This window comes from Heteronotia binoei, chromosome 14, assembly GCF_032191835.1.
Source record: "Heteronotia binoei isolate CCM8104 ecotype False Entrance Well chromosome 14, APGP_CSIRO_Hbin_v1, whole genome shotgun sequence".
Classification (NCBI taxonomy): domain Eukaryota; kingdom Metazoa; phylum Chordata; class Lepidosauria; order Squamata; family Gekkonidae; genus Heteronotia; species Heteronotia binoei.
The window spans coordinates 16,247,651-16,269,633 of record NC_083236.1 but is presented as its reverse complement, the minus strand read 5'-3'; the positions used below and the strand labels follow the sequence as shown (position 1 = coordinate 16,269,633).

General features: G+C 49.5%; 2 protein-coding genes across 2 annotated transcripts in view; both read right to left on the bottom strand.

The window, feature by feature from the left end:
- LOC132582264 (protocadherin gamma-B5-like) overlaps window positions 1–21,983 on the bottom strand; it is a 199,998-nt gene that overhangs the window by 30,766 nt on the left and 147,249 nt on the right. Inside the window, exon 4 of the mRNA XM_060253804.1 lies at window positions 7,674–7,735. Within this exon, the coding sequence (XP_060109787.1) occupies window positions 7,674–7,735 (62 nt within the window). The remainder of the gene's footprint in view (window positions 1–7,673; window positions 7,736–21,983) is intronic.
- LOC132582780 (protocadherin gamma-C5-like) lies at window positions 14,269–17,594 on the bottom strand. The gene has a single exon (XM_060254497.1). It carries the CDS (start codon window positions 17,185–17,187, stop codon window positions 14,269–14,271), a length of 2,919 nt encoding a protein of 972 aa, XP_060110480.1. The 5' UTR covers window positions 17,188–17,594.

The window sequence follows — 21,983 nt, the reverse complement described above, 5'->3', positions numbered from 1 at the left end:
ACAGTATGAGTACTTTGCAGATACCTGAACTGGGTATAGTACATGGTTGGCTGAGGAGAGGTTGGGTTGTGCCAGCCAGTCCCGCCTCATTAGTGTGCCCAACCATGTGACGTTCACATTGCACAGAGGTATGTATTCTAATGCACACTGACTTCACACGCAATCTGTACCCTGGAAAAGCAGAAGGTACATAACTCATATTGTGGAACCAATGCATTTTGGGACACACAAGTCTGTGCCCATGGGGCCTTGGAATTCACAGAGATAAGGTGCAGTGGGAGGGGGATGGCAGAAGCCACAATCCAGGCCCTCCAGCATCACAATGGAGAAACATTTATGGGACCTGCTGAGAACACCTGCATGAAATTTTATCACCACAGATTGCGGAAGGGTATCCAAGAAGACAAATGTAGTGACTATGGACTCACTGGAGACCAAGACCAAGATCATTCTTACTACTGCCAAAAACACAAATAAGTAGTTTCTAGATCCAATCTAGCCTGAATTCTCCCTAGAAGCTAAAATTACTAAACTGAGGCAATTGTACTTTGGTCACATTATGAGAAGGCAAGAGTCACTGGAAAAGACAACAATGATAGGAAGAGAGGACGATCCAACATGAGATGGACTGACTCAGTAAAAGAAGTTTGCAAGATTCAAGCAAGGCTGTTAACAAAAGGATGTTTTAGAAGTCATTAATTCATAGGGTCACCATGTTGGAAGTGACTCGACAGCACTTAATACACACATCCACAACCTATAGGGCCTCATTGCCTTTCTCTACGTACCAGGAATGTGCCCTCAAAAGTGCCCTTACCTCTCTGGCTACAAATCTGCATGAAAGTACAGCAGAGGTGGACAAGCCTTTTTTATGGCTTTTGTAAGCCACTGCTGCATTATTTGATATACTTACAGGAAGCCATGTTTGATTTTGCAAATATTGACTAGAAGAAGAAGAATTGCAGATTTATACCCCGCCCTTCTCTCTGAATCAGACTCAGAGTGGCTTATAATCTCCTATATCTTCTCCCTCCACAAAAGACACCCTGTGAGGTGGGTGTGGCTGAGAGGGCTCTCACAGCAGCTGCCCTTTCAAAGACAACCTCTGCCAGAGCTATGGCTGACCCAAGGCCATTCCAGCAGCTGCAAGTGGAGGAGTGGGGAATCGAACTTGGCTCTCCCAGATAAGAGTCCGTGCACTTAACCACCACACCAAACTGGCTCTCTAGCACTAAACACAAAAGGCCAGAATGCTCACAAGAGGTGAGTCATTTCCTTTTGACTAGCATCGGGGCATATTGCATTACCAACAGCGTGCATTCTCCAGTGGTACTTCCCGACAGCCCAGCGTATAGTCAGAAGCACAGCCTAAGCAAAGAGGGCTTGAGTTCTAATGCTGGGCCTCCAAAAGCATCTAGGACAGCTGTGACCCACCCTTCCAAAGAGAAATTTAGCAAGAAGGCCACAAGAGCTCTGGAAGCAGCAACACGAACCACCAAATGCTCATATCGGTAGCAATACAAAACATACACAATTTATTTTTGCCATCATTTTCTCCAAAAGGGCTGGCAAAAAAGGGAATAAAAGAGGGAGGGAGGAGGACTGGCCATGTGTGTTTGACTTTGCCTGAAGCGTGATTGGCCTGGTGTGGCCTTGGACTGAGGGCTCAGCGCAGCGCAGCATCTGTGCTGGAGTCATTTGTTCTACTGCCATTTTCCTGTAGCTGTAGCAATAGTTACCCCTCCTAAATAGTACCCTGTAGCTGTCAGGACAAAAGGAGTGGTGCTGCTGGGAGGACACAAGGAGCTTCCTGCTAGGGTTGCCAGCTCCAGCTTGGGACATTCCTGGAGATTTGGCCACATTGTCTGGGGAGGGACTTCAGTTTCTCTTAGAAACACAGAGACAGAGTTGGAAGGAGCCTTGAGGACCATCTAGTCCAACCCCCCGCTTTTCCCAGGGCCCTCTGCTGTATGCCCTGCTCTGTGGTCTACTTTCCAAAGCTGCCATTTTCCCAAGAGAACTAATCTATGTAGTCTAGACCGAAGGCCAGTAACCCTCCTTCCTGCCCTTCCTCTTCCCCTCCCCTCCAGGGCTGTGGACTGGAAGCCAAAGGGGCCCAAGCCAATCACCTGCTGTCTGAGCACCTTCTGGGCAGTTCTGCAGGGTTGCAAAGTGGAAGGCGGCCCTGGCTCTGTTGGCATGCAGGGCCCGTTTTTGCTCCCTTTGTCCTGCACACTGCAGAAGTCAAGGCAAGCAAGAGGGCAGCCTCCTGCACCTTCTTCAGCCTGCAGCCTCGAGGAACAGAAGGAAAAGCCCTTGGGACACAGTGGCCCTTCAGGATTATTCAGGGAGGGGGGGGGAAAGGGGCAAGTGGAGTTTTATCTTTCTGAAGTAACAAACAACTTTGCTGTGTAATGGAGAACTGGAGAATGTGAAGAAAATGCAGCAATGGTTCCACCGCGACTAGTGTGTAGGAGGGTATGTGGGGGGGGGGGGCACTGACGTCCTCTCTCCTTGACAGAGACCTGGAATACAGGAATCACCTGGCAAAGCTTTTCATGGCCTGACACTCTCGTCTGTAAACTGCCCCGACTAAAACTCCCAACTGTCTGGAGGGAGAAAAACCGCATCCTGCCCCTTTCAAAGAGGCTTCATGCGATTTTATGCCAGGAAAAGTTTGGCTGTCCAGTCCCAGACATTAAACAGAGCCTTTATGAGCATGTGGGCACCTTTGAATTCTGAGGCAAGGTGGTGGGTGCAACCACAAAATGGCTGCATGGGAGGCAGAACCAACCACACACACAGAGGAAACCCAAATGCAAGGGAGAGGAGGAGTAAATGTTAAATATAAGCTGGGAAACACAAGTCAGAGAGAGAATAAACCCGACACTGCTGTAGCAGCTGCTACTGAAATGTTGTTTTAATCTGCACAGCCAATCACATCTCAAACAGGCAACCAGAAGCTCTCCTGGGCAGGAGTCCCACTTGGCTCCACCCACTTTCTAAAAGCACTTGGTGGACATCAGGAAAGGTGCTGGCGGGCATCCCCGAGCACCACGTTGGGGACCCCTGCATTAAACTTTAGGGACAGGACATTTCCCCTCCAGGCCTGTTGGCAGCTCTAGCTTGAGGTCAAGCTCTACTAAGGGGCAATTCAAAAGCAGTCATGCCCAGCAAAGGGCAGAAAAGTAGGACAGCCACCTTTTTAAAAATCACCCTGGCTTACGCCCTTTGAACAGCAGCCTGAGACAGAAAAATGAAGCAGGTGGAGCTTTTCTTGTCCGTGCTGGCAAAAGCACCATCTGCTCCATGTCGACATTCCAGGCTGTTGTCAAAGGCACAGGAGTGGGGCCAGCCAGACAGGTGGCAATGCTGGAGGAACCCACCACCAGTGCAAATGGGACCTTGAAAGGTACACCAACGGCCACTGGCTTCCAATGAAATCCCTCATTAGCAATTCATTAACTCCTGCTGCTGTGAGCAGTGCCAGGCTGTTAGATCAAAGACGATATGGAGTGCAGAGGAAGGCTGCTGTTTGGGGGTGGGGAGGGGGCAGGAATGGGTCAAGCAGGAATCCACTAAGTGAAACTCCCTCTTTCCCGGTATCTACCCACTCCATGATACTCTTTGGGAATCCCTCATTTGGGGAGAACAAAGTCTCACAGGATGTACTTCCAATGGGAGAGGTGCTGTTGTATATGCCATCAACTTTGCTCTCTCTTCATTCCTGAAGGGATGCTAACCTCCAGGTGGGGCCTGGGGACCCTCTGGAATTAGTAGCTCATCTCCAGACTACAAAGATCGGTTCCCCTGGAGCAAGTAGATGCCTTGGAGGGTGGACTCCATGGGATTGTACTTTACTGAGGTCTCTGTCCAGCCCAGGCTCCATCCCCAAATCTCAAGGACTTTCCCAACCTGGGGCTGGCAACCCTACACCCCTCAGCCCCTGCGGATGGCCCAAAGGGGTCTGATAACCCTACACTCCCCCCCCCCCTGTACTCATGTAGTGACATTTGCCTAGGTCCTGTGTTGGTCCACCCCCCCTCCATACTTCTCTCCCTCCCACCCCCCATTCCTGGCAATAGTTATGATTTCCAAAGTTTGATGAAATGTAAAAAAAGTAGGTGGGGAAATTTAATAGCTTTGATAAAGGGAGAGGAAAAGGATTTCATGGGTGACCCTATGGCATATTGATACATGCTGTGCTAATCTGGTTTCTCTTCCAAACCAGAAAAATAGATTTCCTCCTAGCTGGATATGGGAAAAATTGGGATCAGGTTTACTACTAAGGCGATATTTGTCTCTGCACCCTTGGATGCTGAGAAAGAGTGTTGCCAATTACCAACTTCTTTTTGCACAAACCTGCAGAGATAGATACCAAAAATGTTTACAGGCTGCAGCAGAACTTGAAATGAAAGAGGTTTACACTGGGTGACATAGCAGAGTAAGAAGGAGTAAAAGTAATGCGCTGAAAATACACTGGTCATATGAAGGACCACTCCATTCTAAAATGTGGGCAATCACCTTCAGTGCAAATATAAGGAGTAAGCTGTAAGCAGAACACACTGATGCATGATACTTTCTTTGAAGGCCAAGAATTCTGCCTTTTGTAGATTGGCTATTCTTATGGCCAGGAATAAAAAAAGTCCTTTTCTCCAACACTCAGTGCCTCATTTTATTCTAGTCTTGATTGCACTTTGGATTTCACGGCCATCATTTCCTGGCAAAGTTCCCTGAGACTTTGACAGTTCTGCAAAATAGTAAGGATTCTGCCAGTGAACCTTTTCCAGCTACGCATGAAAGGAATAAGATTCATCACCTGAATTCCTGCTTCTCAAAGAACTGTCAAATGCACAGCAGCCATGCCAGGAAAAAAACAAACAAACCCAAAACTGTGAATCTGCTTAGATCTATGTAATTTGTGTCACATAAGAACATAAGAGAAGCCATGTTGGATCAGGCCAATGGCCCATCCAGTCCAACACTCTGCATCACACAGTGGCCAAAATACACACACACACACACACACACACTGTGGCTAATAGCCACTGATGGACCTCTGCTCCATATTTTTATCCAATCCCCTCTTAAAGCTGGCTATGCTTGTAGCTGCCACCACCTCCTGTGGCAGTGAATTCCACATGTTAATCACCCTTTGGATGAAGAAGTACTTCCTTTTATCCGTTTTAACCTGTCTGCTCAGCAATTTCATTGAATGCCCACGAGTTCTTGTATTGTGAGAAAGGGAGAAAAGGACTTCTTTCTCTACTTTCTCCATCCCATGCATAATCTTGTAAACCTCTATCATGACACCCCGCAGTCGACGTTTCTCCAAGCTAAAGAGCCCCAAGCGTTTTAACCTTTCTTCATAGGGAAAGTGTTCCAACCCTTTAATAATTCTAGTTGCCCTTTTCTGGACTTTTTCCAATGCTATATCCTTTTTGAGGTGTGGTGACCAGAATTGCACACAGTACTCCAAATGACACCGCACCATCGATTTATACAGGGGCATGATACTGGCTGATTTGTTTTCAGTTCCCTTCCTAATAATTCCCAGCATGGCATTGGCCTTTTTTATTGCAATCGCACACTGCCTCACTTTATATACTATGATCCACCTCTTTAAGAGGTGCATGAATGTAAAAAGATCAAAGCTCCCAGCTTGTTGTGTGCCGGTGAACTGGTTGGGGAGTGGTACAGCTGGGGAACCAGCATGTCCATGGGCCATACTCCTTGTGCAGCATGCACACACATTCTAGATCACACAAACATCTCCTCCATTTACCTTCCTGCTAAGGGTGCCGTTAAATCACTGGACGGCAAAGTAAGGGGTGGGTAGATGTGTCCAGTGGTGTTTGCAAGCAAAGCACGCTAAACACAATTACTAAATATTGTACATCCTGTGGCAAAAATACATGTTTTCTTGAATGACAGGTGGGTGGCAAGGCCATTATCATTGTTATGCAGATGCCCAAATGCCAACCAGGTATAAGGTATATTCTGATCAACACCACTGCTATGATTTCTTTGCAGCTGTTCATGCTCCTATGCCTTTCACAGTAGCTGGACACCTAGACATTCAGCAGAAGGACCCTCCCAAACACACACATCGATCTATTTCAGTTAAAGCTTGAGATACTAAGGTAGGCTGCATTGAACCAGAGCTAGTTAAAAAGGTAGTTATCCTACAGGGAATGGGGAAAATGCAAGAATCTGAAGTTACTGAGTGTGTGGCTAAAGTGTGAATCAAGAACTTCCTAAGGAAATTTAGACAAGCTGCTTCCTCTCCATCTTCAACATTTATCAGATAGGTACAGCATCTATAATGAATGTGTTTTTTTAAAGTTTTCAGTATACGGAAAAACTCTGGTTCATCTATGGGAGATTTGAGAAGGTTTTTATGTTCCACCACAGCTATCTCAAACACATATCCTGTCTACTGCTGCTTCACATGGTGACATTCTCAGTGGCAACAGAACACCCACATGACAATTATCACAGTCACAAGCCTTTATTGGCATATAACAGATTATAAGCAGTTCTCCCTAGCTTTCCCTTTGCTCACCGGAGGGCTTTCCTGGCAACTGACATATCTCTATAGTGTTATAACATAATACCACTCTAAGTCCTCTGAATTCTCGGCTTTTATTTTCAAGTAAGCCTCTACCCCTTTCATTGCAGAGATATAATGGCACAAGTATATCTACATAACATAAAGAGTCAGAGGCTTACTTTTTAAAAAAAATATATTAAAATTTTGAACTCAGAGGACCTATTTGTAGATTGATATGGTGCTATTACGATAAGTCAGTTGCCTTTAAAAAAAAGAAAAAAAAGCTCCCAAAAACTGTTTGGTGGATGGAAAGTAGATGCAGGGGTGGGATAAGGCAGGGAAAACACTTTCAGTGGGGATGGGCCTTGTAAAAATGCACCTTCCCACCCACATGGCAGGCAAATGCTTTTAAGTACCATCTTTCTGCAAAGGTCATTTGAGAAAGATCACAGCAAAGCAGGGGAAAACGTGGCAAGTGGATGATTAAAGGAAGATATTGTGTGGCTACTTCACAAAGCTGCTTTGTTTGGATGTCAAACAGCCTAAGCTAGAGAAGGCATACTAGGCTTTGTAATCCAGGAGTCCTTCCTCAAACTGAAAATGATGCCAACTTTTTAAATGCCCCTGCAGCTGCCCTTTTAACAGTAGAGTGATCTGTAGTACATCAGGAGATTGTTCTGATGCAAGTCTCACTACAAGAACATTCCCTTGAGGATTTCTACATATCAGACCACTTCAAGGCACAACCATGCCTTCTGATGCTCTGACAACTTTGCTTGTAACAAGCATTTTTCACCTCTTTTGAGTCTCACAAAATACCACCCAGCAATCCCACTGGAAGTTATTGCACCCAGACTTCCTTGCTGTTCGGCCACGGAAGATTTGGAAGTTTTGGAAGCTTTGGGTAGAAACGGACAATCAACAGGTCCCAAAAACCCACAACCCAATCCAAACCATCAGCAATGTCACCCACGTGTCAGCTTGCTCCTGAGCTATCAGAGACACAATCCTCTTTGGAAAGGTTTCTGGTCTGCCATGTTTGAGGCACAATGGCAGAGAACGTCTACACCCAAAACCAAGGAACGTCTGCATAGAAGAAAAGACACTACTTCTCACTCACCCGCTGGTGCCTGGTCTCTGGGCCTGAGAGAACCGCCAGTCTGTGTTCACAGGTTGTGCTTGCTGCAAAAAGAAAGATAAGAAGAGCTGAAATGCTTCTATTCTGACACTGAATTATCAAAGCAAACCAGTCTTCACATGACCATTGCTGGGGGTCATGAACATGCTTTGGTGTAGAAGCCAGGAAGAATGTTTTAAATATAAATTGCATTAAAAGACAAGAGAGATGCTTAGTGAGATTCAACCATAGAACACACACACACACACATGTAAGCTCACACAGAGAAGCAGAGACGTGTTGTATGTGTCCCCCCCCTCCCAATTCACATCAGACTGGCTGATTGAGGAAGGTGTCCAAATAATTTTTGCAGAAGTTCCCTGAATAATTTTTCATCAGGATCAGAAGATACGCTGTGAAATAAACGAAGCATGAAATAAGCTGCAAGGGGAATCGTTTAAACCAGAGAAGACCAGAACATCAGGAAGAATGAGTTGGGGGTGGGGGGAGAATTAATTGCTGCTCAGAGAGATCTCTCTTTCTTGCTAACAGCTGAAATGCTAATAGAATTTCTTAATTTGGTCTTTTTTTTCTTAAATATGCCAGTGTAGGACTTTTGATTTCATGTCCTCTATTTTCCTTTTATCTTTTGATAGATGGGTGTGCTTGCTACGTTGCTGTTTTCTCTGTTGTTTGAGATTAAAAATTCCATTCCCCACAACAATAATGATGTCTTTAGAAGACACAACAGAAGACAGACACAGCAGCCCTGTCTTTGGCCACATTAGTGAGTCCTGTATTACTTTCCGCCCACGTTGTTGCATTATTGGAACAATGGACATACTGTACATAAAGCAATACATGAAAATGCCACAATGCACTTTATGTTTGAATCAGGTCTTTGTGAACACAGTGGAAATGAATGCCTCTGTTGATGTACAATTCAAGTGTCCAAATCTCCCAACAATTTCCTTCATTAATCCTGCATTGAGAATGAACCATAAAAAGGTGCAAAGACTTGCACCTAAACATTTAGAGAGAAATTGCCTTAGAAACAGTGGGATGAAAAGTGCTTTCAAAATCAAGGTGTAAAAATGTAATCCACCTCCCATTAAAAGTAATGGTAAAATTGTCACCTGTTTCAGTGGATCTGGATACTTCTGATCACACTTACATGAATAGCTTAGCTGGTGTTTCTCCAGCGGGGCAACGTACCCCCTCGATGGGGGGCTTGAAACCCCAGCAAAGGGGTGGGTGCTACAAACAACGGCACTTGTCAGGACTCAGAATATCCCAAAATATGTGTTGTGGTATAATGGGGCTGCAGAAAAGGAACGGTGAGGTCCCTGAATACAGTGTGGAGGTAAGGAAGCTTGATGGAATGGGGCAGGAGATGTGGCAGAAGAAGAGCAGTCAGCCCAGGGGTGTGTGTGTGTAGGAGCTGAGCAGAGGAGAAGATGTGGTGCAGGATGTGTAGGCACTTAAGAGGACACACATGGTCAGCAGGGGGGAAGACAGAAAGGAGCATACTTTCATATCCAACTCTGTCCAGATACTATAAAGAACAGGGTTGGTAAGCACGTGATCTACTTGAGTTCCAGAAACAAACAACTTTGTTATTTGGGTGGCTGGAATCATTCAGGACATGCACTTCAGCACTACCTTAACTCCAGACGTTTGTTTGTAAAATGGTAGCTTGCAGCAGAAGATACGATGTCTAGTAAAAATGCACACAGAGAGGCGGAGAATTCACACAAACACACACAGCTGCCTTCCATTCATTGTACACCGACTTCCTCCATAGCAGCTATAATCTAGAGATCCAGAGGCTACTATAATAAAATCTTTGATCCTAAATTTAAACCCCTAAATATATCCTGAGCAGCTGTTCCCCCTTATTAAATCTGAACAAAACCCCCCTCCAAACTGTGCCTCTCGGAAGTTCCGAAATGGCACCTTTTTATTTAGGCGCCTACGTGTGGATTTAGGCATTCCTAAAAATGAAGCTGAGGCCCTCCTTCTGGGTCCCGAAATGGTACACAACATTCCATTGGATTTCTGCACCAGACAGCAAATGGTGGATTCAACCCAAAGAGAGAGAGAGAGATGCAACAAGGAGCACCAAAACGATCTGAACAGAATGGCACACACTGCAAAATACTGTGCTCATTTCCATGCTGATCTTAAGGCTGTCAGCAGAATTAAGAAAGGAGGGAGGTGGAGAGAGACACAGAAAGAGAAATAAGCCTCTAGAAATTAACAGAGGAGGTTTTTAAATTACAGTTTGCAAATTATGTGGGAGGTTTTCTGAAATAATTTGGGCTCACTGTTTCCATGTCCCAGTCTTCATTCAATGGTGTTTTCACTTTTAACACAATACCCCCTACTATTTATACTATGTCACGAGCTAAACCCACTGGGAATTCCCATTAATTTCATTGGAACCTATGCAAAAGACCTTCCTGATGGACTGTGCATGCACTCTTGTAAGAAGATACTCCTATGGAGTTCCCAATGTCAAATCTTGTGAATGCCAGATTCCTGCTCAGAAAGTCACGGGCTACAATGACCAGTTTAAAGATGCATCTGTACATGTCTCTGTGTGTAAAGTGTTAGCAACTCCAGCAAGGGGCTTTCAAGGCAAGCAAGAAGCAGATGTGGTTTGCCACTGCCTTCCTCTACAAAGCCTTCCTTGGTGGTCTCTCATCTAAGTACCGACCCTACTTAGCTTCCAAGATCTGATGAGATTGGGCTATACCATGCCACGTTCCTCCCCCAAAGCATTTGTAAGGCAGTCCAAATGCTCCCAGCTTACCCCCACCCCTCACCCCGTGTACATTATTTACCAAGTGACAGTGCAGTAAGTGACCTTGTAATGGTGATGTCTGGGGAGAAAGTGTGGGGGAACTCCTTGTGAAATCAGTAAGCTTTTCTCTTTGATCCATTACAAACAACTGCAGAACTCACAGGCACAGCATGCTGGAATAAATACACCTGCAGATACCCCAAACAGAATGAAGCAACACAGTTCCATCCATCCACATCTCTCTCTTGATGTTCCTTCTGTCCCCAGCACAAATCCCATCTCTTCTATGAAGCCTCCTTCTCCTCCTAGGGTTGCCAGGTCCCCCCTTCCCCCCGCACACACACACACACACACACGGCCACCAGAAAGGACTGGAGGGTAGGGCTGTCAGATCCAGGTTGGGAAACTGAAGATTTGGAGATGCAGCTTGGGAAGGACAGGGAACTCTGTGGGGCAGCATTTCATAGAATCAACCCACCTGAGCATTCATTTTCTCCAGGGGAACTGACTTCTGTAGTCTGGAGATGAGCTGTAATTCCAGGGGATCTCCAGGCCCCACCTGGAGGCTAGCATCCCCATCTCATTCCCAACTGAAACAAAACCAAAATGCAATCCACATAGCTGCATTTGCTGACCTCCCCCCCCCCCCAATTTGCCTTGTCTTTCCCTTGCAATATTGATTGTAAGCTCCTCCAAGCAGCAACCTCTTTAGCGTCTATGACTCTGTAAAGGATCCTGTACACAGATAGCACTGATATGATTTGTTCTGCAGAACAGTTTTTCAAAGGTTTAATAATCAAGGACCCTTAACTATATTTGCATGGGGTGAGCTCAGTGCTGGAGAGTGAAGACAGCAGACTGTGTAAGAGAAATGACAACCACATGCCCCCAGTAAAATCTGAAGCTTCCACGAAGGGAAGACCAGAAATCCACACACACATACACACACCACCCACCAGCCTCTTCCCTCATTATGCCTGGCAAATGGAAGTCCGGGGCAAGACTCCAGGGAAGGGACAGAAACTGGAAGCTCTTGCCAGGCACAGCTGTGGCACATCTTACCCCATCTGATGGAGTCTGTAAAGCACTGCTTGCTTGCTCAAAGGCTAGGATGCTCTCTGCAGTGGTGGAGTGGCTGAAGGGCTTCACAAACAGGAAATCTCCCTGCTCAGACATTGGGGAGAGGCAAGACTTGCAGTGCTGAGCTCCTGCAGCGCCCACTTCAAGGTATCTGATAAAGCCCTCGGGACGCGGGCGCCCATTGAAATTGACAGTGGACTTTCGATCTGTCCTCCTGCTACAGCAGCGTGATAGGAACCAGCTTGAGACACAGAGGCCCGATTTGAAGCACCGGGCTCCCACCACAGCCAGCATGACACAAGACACGAGAGAGATGGCCACCAGAGAGATGATAAGGTAGAGAGTTAAGTTGGGAGCTCTGGAGGGCGATTTCGGTAGGCGGTCCAAGGACTTGGGGAAATCCTGCACAGCACGGTTCTCAGAAGAGAGCAGGAGTACCAGGGAGGCAGAGAGGGAGGGTACACCGTTGTCTCTCACCTCAATCACCACTCTGTGGGACACCCCGGGCTCCCTCAGTGCTCGGGTCACCCGGATCTCTCCAGAGTGGCGTTCCACTTTGAAAGCAGGGGCTTCATTGGACTCCTGGAGCAAATGGTAGGAGAGCCAAGCGTTGTGGCCACTGTCGGCATCCACCGCCACCACCTTAGTCACCAGGTAACCAGGTTCCACGGGGAGTGGGAAGGCGTGGTGAAAGGCGGAGCCCTTGGGAACTTCCGGGTGCACAATGGTGGGCGCGTTATCGTTCTGATCCACGATGAATAGATGGAGCGTGGCTGTGCTGCTGAGGGGTGGGGAGCCCGCATCCTTCACCTCCACTGGGACCTGAAAGACTTTCTCTTGCTCATAATCAAGGACTCTGGAAGTGTATAGACTGCCATTCTCTTGATTGATGTGAAAATAGGTGGAGATGGGTAGGCCATGGCTCCCATTGTCCACAATGGAGTAAGACAACTTGGAGTTGACCCCGATGTCTGGGTCGCAGGCTGAGAGGGAAAAGACGAGGGTCCCTGGAGGAGTATTTTCTTCCACGTGGGCTGTGTAGGAAGGGATGGAGAAGGTGGGTGCGTTGTCGTTCACATCTGACACCTGGATGAAGATGCTTTTCTGTGTGGCTCTTGGAGGCAGGCCGGAGTCGGTGGCTTTAACGGTGATGTTATATCCTGCAGCTTTCTCGCGATCCAGGGGGCCATCGGTGACTAGCGAGTAATGCCCTTTGAAGGAAGACACCAGCTTGAAGGGGATGTGTCTGGTAATCTCCAGGCGAACTTGCCCGTTTTCCTCCGAGTCATTGTCCTTAGCCCGAATGAGCGCAATGACAGTGCCCAGAGGCGCATCTTCCTGCACAGGGCTGGATAGAGAGGTCAGTACAATCTCTGGGCTGTTGTCGTTGACGTCCACCACTTCCACGCGGATGTTGCAGTGGCCTTCCATGGCAGGGGATCCTTTGTCTTTCATGTAGATGGCTATCTCATAGGCGCTGGATTCTTCATAATCCAGCAAAGCTTTGGTCCGGATCTCCCCCGTCTGAGGGTCCAAACTAAACAAGCTGAGGAGTTTCAGAGGCACACTGTTGCTGGCCTTAAAAAAATACTCCACTTCTCCGTTGGGGCCTTCATCTAAGTCAGTGACGTTAAGCTTTGTGACCACGGTCCCCACGGGGACGTTCTCCTCCAGATAGACCTTGGAGACGGGGGGCTCGCATACCGGGGGGTTGTCGTTGGCGTCCAGGACATGGACAGTCACCTTGGCTGTGCCGGACTGGACGGGCATCCCGCTGTCCAGGGCGGTGAGGACCAAATGGTGGACGGCGGCTTTCTCCCTGTCCAGGAGCTTCTCCAGGACGATCTCGGGCATCTTGACGCCGTCCCCCCGGACGTGGATGCTGAGGGCGAAGTGCTCGCTGGGGCTGAGCTCGTAGGTGGCGATGGAGTTGGAGCCGGTGTCAGGGTCCTCGGCGGCCTCCAGGCGCAGGCGGGTGCCCGGGTTGGCCACCTCGGTGATCTCCAGCGCCACCTCCTCCTTGGGGAAGCGGGGGGCGTTGTCGTTCACGTCGAGGATCTCCACCTCCAGGCGGCTGAGCTGCAGCGGGTTCTCCAGCACCAGCTGGAGCGGGAAGGCGCAGGTGGGGCTGGCCCGGCACAGGGCCTCGCGGTCCAGGCGCTCGTGCACCACCAGCGCGCCGTCGGCCAGGTTGACGCGGAAGGCCGGCCGCCGGCCCTCGCCCAGCAGCTGGAGGCGGCGGGCGGCCAGGCTGCGCGCCTCCACGCCCAGGTCCTTGGCCACGTTGCCCACCCACGAGCCCGGCGGCCGGTCCTCGGGCACCGAGTAGCGCAGCTGCGCTCCGGCCAGCGCCGCCAGGCAGGCGGCCGCCGCCAACGCCACCAGCAGCCGGCGCGCCCGCCCGGCCATGCCCGGCGCCCAAGGACGGCCCGGCCGGCTCCTGCCTGTGCCGCTGCGGCGGCGGCGGCGGGGCTCTGCGGTGCCCGGAGCCGGGCTGCGCAGCCGACGGGAGCCCGCCGCAGCTGGAGCCGGCGGAGAGCGGGGCGGAGGGGGCCTGGCTGGCGAGAGCAGCAGTCGCCGCGGCCGCTCATTGGCAAAAGGAGACTGACGACTGACAAGCCTCGCCGCCGCCGCAGCAGCACCGAAGAAGCCCCTTCCCCAAAACAGCCGCTCCGGCGTCCCCCCCCCCCCCTCTCCTCGGCGGCGGCGCGCTCACTCGCTCGCTCCCCCGGCCCCCCGGAGCCCCCCACGCCCGCCCGCCACAGCTCCCCCGGGGGGCGGCGGCGAGGGCTCACCCGGCGCGCGAGCAGGGCGCGCGGCTGGCGGCATCTGCAGAGGCGGGAAAAGGGCGGGAAGGAGGCGAGGGGGCGGGCTCGCGGGCGCTCCCCCTCCCCCCCCACGGGGCAGGGGGCACAGAGGGGCCACCCCGCAGCCGCCCCTGCCGCGCCCCGCCCTCGCCCGGGGCCACAGAGAGGACGCCCCGCCCCCGAGCAGCGCCCTGGGCGGGAAAAGGCTCACCTTGCTGAAGCAGCCTGGCTCCGGGCCCTGGTCCTCCGGGGAGGCGGCGGCGGCGGTGCTCAGCGTCAGGTTGGGTTTCATGAACACAAACTCGCTGATGTCCGAGACGGGAGAGAAGCAAGAGCGGTAGCCCCGGGCTGGGGGTCCCAAACAGGCCACTTGCACTCCAATGGTGGCGTCCCCGGGGCTCAGCTGATAGTGGCAGTGGTCCAGCATGGGGTCCAGGGGGTCTTGGAGCACGCCGGCCTTGCTTCTGCAGCAGCCGAAGGCCGAAGGCGGAGCGCAGGCCCCGGGACGGAAGCATCGGACCCCCAGGGCCACCAAAGCCATCAAGGAGATGGTGGAGATGGCCGCCAGGGAGATGATCAGGTACACAGTCACCATGGGGGGGGCCTCGCTCTCCACAGAGTGAGCTGTTAAGCCCAGGAAGGCTTCCGGGGCGCTCTCTTCCAGGAGCACCATCACAGTGACAGAGGTGGACATGGAAGGCTCTCCTGAGTCTCTCACCACCAGGACCAGCTCCTGGGTAGGGTTGTCCAGGTCGTGCAGAGCTCTTGTGGTCCTCACCTCCCCGTTACGCAGGGCCGTACTGAAAAGACTGGGGTCGGTGGCCTGCTCTAAATGGTAGGAGAGCCAGGCGTTTCTCCCAGAGTCCAAGTCCACGGCCATGATTTTGGTGACTAAGGTGTTGGCTGAAGTAGATCGGGGGATCCTGAACTGCACCAGGGAATCTTTCCCAGTGAAGGGAAATCGGATCCAAGGGGCGTTGTCATTTTGATCTAATAAGTAGATGTGTGCCATGATCCTGTTGCACAGAGGAGGAGAGCCACCATCACAGGCCTCCACCTGGAAGCGGAAATGATTGATTTGCTCGTAATCAAAGGGGCGTTCTGCATACACTTGCCCACTCGTTGGGTTGATGGAGATGTAAGAGGTGGGATCCTCGACTCTCTGCCGCCCAGGGCTAGCCAAAACAGTGTAAGAAAGACGGGAATTCTGATCTTTGTCAGCATCCGCTGCAGAAACCGTCAGAAGAACTGCCCCAATGGGATTGTTTTCTTCTAGGATGGCTTCATAATAAGACCTGTCAAAATGAGGTGGGTTGTCATTGACATCTGCTAGAGTGATGGAGAAAGACGTGTGTTGGGAGAAAGAGGGGCTTCCCAGGTCGAAGGCATAAATGGTGACATTGTATTGTGCGGTGCTCTCCCGGTCTAGCTGCTCACTGGTGAGCAAGGAATACTGGTGCTCAAAGTCCTTCCGAAGTTTGAATGGGAGGTTTCTGGGCAGGTCACAATGAACTTTCCCTTGGTCACCAGAGTCCCTGTCTTTGACGTGGATCACAGCAACAACAGTGCCAGGTGGTGCATCTTCATTAATAGAGCTGGAAAAAGAAGTGAGGACAACTTCAGGGGGGTTGTCGTTCACATCCACCACTTCTACCATGACGCTGCAGTGCTCTTCCATTGTGGGGGAGCCCATATCCTTGGCCTCCACTTCGATTTCATACACACTGGCTTCTTCAAAATCCAGGTTCCCTTGAACACGGATCTCTCCTGTGGTGTTGTCAATAGCAAATGTCTTGCGCAAGATTTCAGAGTTATGGCTGCTGAGGGAATAGCGGATCTCTCCGTTAGGCCCTTCGTCCCGGTCCGTCGCATTCAGCTTGATCACCAGCGTCCCCAGAGGAGAGTTTTCGACCAAACGGGTATGGTAAGTGGGCTTGTCAAAAACTGGGTGGTTGTCATTGGCATCCAGAACGTGGACAGCAATTTGGATTGTGCTAGACCTGGGGGGTGAGCCACCGTCCTCTGCTGTCAGGACCAAATGGTGAACGGCTATGTGCTCCCTGTCCAATACGTTCTCCAGAACCAGCTCTGGGAATTTGGTGCCATCTGTGCGTGCCTTCACATTGAGGTTGAAGTTCTCATTGGCGCTCAGGTGATAGGTCTGCAAAGTGTTTGTTCCTACGTCCAGATCCTGTGCGTGTGGGACAGGGAAGCGGGCGCCCAGTGCAGCCAGCTCATAGACCTGCAGAGCGATCGTGCTACTTGAGAATTCAGGAGCATTGTCGTTGATATCCAAAATCTCCACTTCAATGCGATAGAACTCCACGGGGTTTTCAATCGCAAGCTTAAGATGCAAGAAGCACCGCAGGTTCTGCCCACAGAGCTGCTCTCTGTCTATCCTGTCATTGACTATTATGATTCCAGTGTTCACATTCACAGAGAAATACTGGGAGTCAGAATCGGAAAGCACCTGCAGATTGGCAGCTGCCAGCTTTGCCACATCCATTCCTAAGTCCTTAGCAACATTTCCCACAAAGGATCCTCGAGTGAGTTCCTCTGGGACAGAGTAACGGATCTGTGCAGAAGAGCCACTGAGGAGCAGCCAGAAAGAAAAGGCATGCAGGAGTCCCAGACGCCAGGCAGAGTTTTCTGTTCTGAACATCTTTCTGATATCCACAGCAGGAAGCAATAACACTGCAAACCAGGAGCTATTTATAGCAGACAGTATTTCTTTAAGCCCCTGGAGGATACACCGCCTATCTGGAAGAAATATGAAATATCGGAGAGAAAAGGGGGAACTGTGATCAGTGTTTACCTCTCTCATTCATTGTTTTGGTTTGAGAGAGATTGATACAGCTGTGGAGGGGAGTGGTAACGCGCCGCCCGATCTTCAATGTTAGCCTCCTAGCCATTGGCTGAAACTACCTTCCTCTTCATCCAATCAGCAGCCTCCTTCTCAGGACAGCAACACACGCACCAATCCAAGGGTGGAAGTTGCTACTGTGCAAAAAAGGACCGGGTAACCTGCTGTTTTTAACCTAGAGACACCAGGCTAAACGGCAGACAATGGAAAACAAAGCCCCAAACCGATGGGGGGCTTTGATTTCTGCCCCAGTGACAAGACCCTCTGAAGCAGCAGCAGCAGCAGCAAGAGGCTTCCCTGGCTTTCTAAGAACAGCCTCACGCCTCTTTTTCTGCTTAGAACTGCTGCTCTGTGCAGTCTGGGAAGACAGGGAATTCAAGAGAAACTAGCAAGCCGTGGCTGAGGCCTCCCAATCAGCCAACTTCTCTACTTTCAGACTACAAATTCACAACAGCTCTGGCTAATAGTATAAACATGCTCAGGGAGGGGGGGGGGAATCCATGTGTGCTTTTAAAATTTAGTGACATGGGCTTTTGCTGCTGTGAAAAAGGTTAAAAAGTTTGTGAGAGCTAGGTTTGGGATAAACAGTTTCTGAAGGATGCAGTTCACACCCCGAAACCAACACCTTCCATCCTCCGAGGGCCTTTCCCAGCTACAGGAAACTTTGGTGCAGGAAGGGACCCCATATCATTGGTCCTGCTCACATGACTTCCCTTTACCAGCACAGTGCTGGATCAGACCAGGCAAAAGCTGCACCCACCCAATTCCGGTAACACATGAACAGTTTGCAAAGGCTTTTCGGACTCACTAGGAGAAAAAGAAAGATAAAATGCTACCTCACCTGCCTGAGATGGTTCAGTGTGTTAGTACGAGATAAGAAAGAGTCATATTCCCTTGTTAGAGTACTTGGTTCTGGATAGTCCACAGGCCTCATAAAGGTGAAATCGCTTCTGTCTGATCCTGGAGAGTAGCTGGCCCTATAGCACTGGCTCTGAGAGTCTGTGGGCCTCAGAGTGACCTCCATGTATTTCAGGGTGCCATCTGAGTTCAGCTGCAACTTGGGACTAGACTGCTTGAAAACGTCCCTGGCGGGAACATCACTTAGGCTGCAGCAAGAGGAACCTCTGCGCCTTCTACTCCAGAAGCATTTTGCAGACAGGACAATGAAAGTAACAAGGGACACGATGCTCACAGCCACCAATGCGATAATCAGGTAGAGGGTGAGGTCCGATTTTTCTTTGGGTTTAGTCAGGAAATCGTGAAGTTGAGGCCCTTCCTCCAACACTTCATCCTCCAAAGAAACCAAGATGGTGACGGTGGTGGACAAAGATGGGTCCCCGTTGTCCTTCACCAGGACAAGGATTTTCTGTGCAGGGAGATCTGTTTCTTGGAAGTCTCGAACAGTCCGAATTTCCCCACTGTAGGGAGCCACTCGGAACAAGGAAGGATCTGTGGACTGGGGAAGCAAGGAATAGGACAGCCAGGCATTATGGCCGGAGTCTGCATCCACAGCTGTGACTTTGGTGACTACGTAGCCTGCTGGTGCAGACAGAGGGATCCTTTGGAGTGCTGATAACTCCTGGCCAATCACTGGGTGTAGAACAGTGGGTGTGTTATCATTCTGATCCAGTATGAAGAGGTAGACAGTGATATTGGAGCTCAGCTGGGGTGACCCAGAATCCCGGACAGTGACAGGGATTTGCAGTACCTGAAGCATCTCATAATCAAAAGAGCGCTGGGCATAAATGTTCCCATTGTCTGGGTTAATGTAGACAAAGGAAGACACTGGGGCATCTTGGATCCAACTTCCTGACACTAAGTAAGTCAGGCGGGAATTGTCACCCTCATCGGGATCAGAGGCCGCCACTGTACACAACAGGGAGCCGGGTGGGTTGTTCTCCTTCAAGAAGGAGTTGTAGAAGTTCTGGGAGAAGTATGGGACATTGTCATTAACATCTGAAATGTTCAGAACAATAATGACATCTGTGGTTAGAGGTGGTGACCCTGAGTCTCGGGCAGTCAGTTTGATGGTATATTGAGAAACTGTTTCTCTGTCCAGCTTCTCACGGGTAATTAAGGAATAGTGGTTTTCAAAAGATCTAATTTTAAAGGGCAGCTTTGGTGATATTTCTAAAGTTATTTTGCCATTGGTGCCTGAATCTTGGTCTCGTACATTGAAAAGCCCCACCACAGTCTCCAAAGGGGTGTTTTCAGACACTGGGTTTACTAGGGAGGTAAGAAGGAACTCAGGGGCATTGTCATTTTCATCTTCAACTTCCACGTGGATAACACAGTGGCCTTCCATTTGTGGAACACCCTTGTCTCTGGCCCTCACATGAAGCTCATAAGAACGGGATTCTTCAAAATCCACATCTCCTTGGACACGGATCTCACCTGTGTTGTGATCCAAGCTAAACAACTTCTGGATAGAATCAGATGTGTGGATTCCAAAGGAATACTGTATTTCTCCATTAGAACCTTCATCTGGGTCAGTTGCATTGAGTTTGAAAAGCAAAGAGCCAACAGGGACGTTCTCCAACAGGCTGACCTTGTACACAGGAAGATCAAATGCTGGCTCATTGTCATTGTTATCAAGGACCACAATAGTGAGCTGAGCTGTTCCAGACAGGACAGGATCCCCCCCATCATGAGCAGTCAATATGAGCTGGTGTTCCGGCTGCTGCTCTCTATCCAAAGGCTGCTCCAGGACCAGTTCTGGAAGAAGCTTGCCATCCTTCACATTCTTTACATTGAGTGAAAAGTGGGGGTTGGGACTGAGTTGGTAGGCACTGACAGCATTGGTCCCCACATCAGCATCATGCGCACTCTCCAGTGGGAAACGGGCTCCTATGGTGGCAGACTCAGCTATTTTCAATAAAAGCCAGGGAGTGAGAAACCTGGGGGAATTGTCATTCAGGTCCAGAATCTCCACTTCCAGGTGGAAGAGTTCCAGGGGGTTTTCTATGACAGCTTGGACTGGCAAGATGCATACTAAGCTGGCTCCACACAGGCTCTCCCGATCTATCTTTTCGTTCACCAGAAGGGTACCACTGGCCAGATTCACAGCAAAGTACCTCATGCTCTCCTTGGCCAGCCTCAGCCTGCGACTTGAGAGGTCTCCCATAGTTAAGCCCATGTCTTGAGCCACCTTCCCCACCACGGTCCCTGGCTCCGATTCCTCCACCACAGAGTAATGGATCTGTCCTGTCACCAACGCCTGGCTGAACAGCAAAAACAAGCCCCGTACTTGCCATTTGGATGAAGATCGCCAAGACCAATGCAGTTCCATTTCTGAAGTCTTCTCCCAGGAAAGAATCCTTGAGATATCCCAATGGTCAGAAGGTTACAGGACCAGGATGAGTACCGTTATAAAACCCCTTGGTATTCCCTTCCAAAGGAATTAAAGTAGCTTTCAAGCTTGCCTGGCTGCAGCGACTGAGTGTTAGTCAGAGAGCTGAGGGGGTGGATTGGGGGAGGGAAGCTGAGCTACAGCCATAGCGACGACAACGGAGGAGGAAAGTCAAGGCAGAAAGAGCAGATTCTGCCCCCCCCCCCATCAAATTGGGATCAGCACTTGACTGGATGACAGTGCTGCTCACTCTCCACCAATGGCAACTCCACCTACACTCTTAAAGCCGCAGTGATATGGACGGTGGAGATGCCAGAAATGGTCGTCCTGGTCCTCCATCCCCAAACTTAAGGATTTAGGAGCCTGGTTCGTCACTGGTTTTGGCAGCTAAGTTTAGAAGCTTAGTTTCTTGTTCTCAAGGAAACAGCACGTCTGGGAAGCCTGAACGGTACAAATCCTCATTGTTCACATGAGCCAGATTCCTTCTATCCCCTCTTAGCAAAAAAAGCAATGCTCAGCTGTGGGGAACTACAGGACCATTGCTTCTCTGGCTTAATAACTAGTCTGATTTTCACTTGCTATGAAAAAGGTATCTGTTAAAGCACAACAAAAGGGAAGATAGGACCCCTTACAAAAAGGGCTTTGGCACTTGTCAAAGCACCCTCCCCCTCCTCTCTATTTAAAACCATAGACGTTACCAAGGCAAATGCAACCCTTTTAGAATGTTCCCTTCCAAACACAAAAACATCCACTACTCAGTGCTAGAATGCATAAACTTCAGCATCGCTTAAGGCCTCCCAGTTCCATTCAATTGGCTCTCCAAAATTAGAACAACACAAGCAGGGCAAAGTACCTCTGAGCAGATTCACTGTAACCAAGAAGCAATGGGCATAACTTGGATCTGCAGAAATCTACAAACCAAGCAATTTCTAGGATGTAGTTTAAAATTATAAAAGGACAGTTTATAAAATATCAAATTATTTACATAGATAGGCAGAAAAGCTGGCATTTTCTCTGTGGTTAATATGACATCCAAGCATAGAATCATAAGACTGGAATGATTCAGTGGGCCAACTGTCTTGCACAATCCTTTGTCTAAGGTCCGTTTTTCAGATCTTTCTGACCTCGTCATTGCTCCCCTTTTAAAAGCATCAAAGGAAGAAAAATTTGCAAACTTCTCAGGCCAACTATTTAAATGTTGGAATTCTCTAATATCTAGAAAGCTCTTGCTAACATTCAACCTACAACCTGTGTCACAGTAGTTTAAAAATGTTACTTTTTACACCCTTCTGAGGTCCTCCTTTTGTAACTTGAAAATGGACAGCATTGAGATTCCTAGAGATAGCATTTGAAATCATCTGCAGAATCTCAGATTCAAAGAAATTCCAACTAAGAAGTCAATCATCTT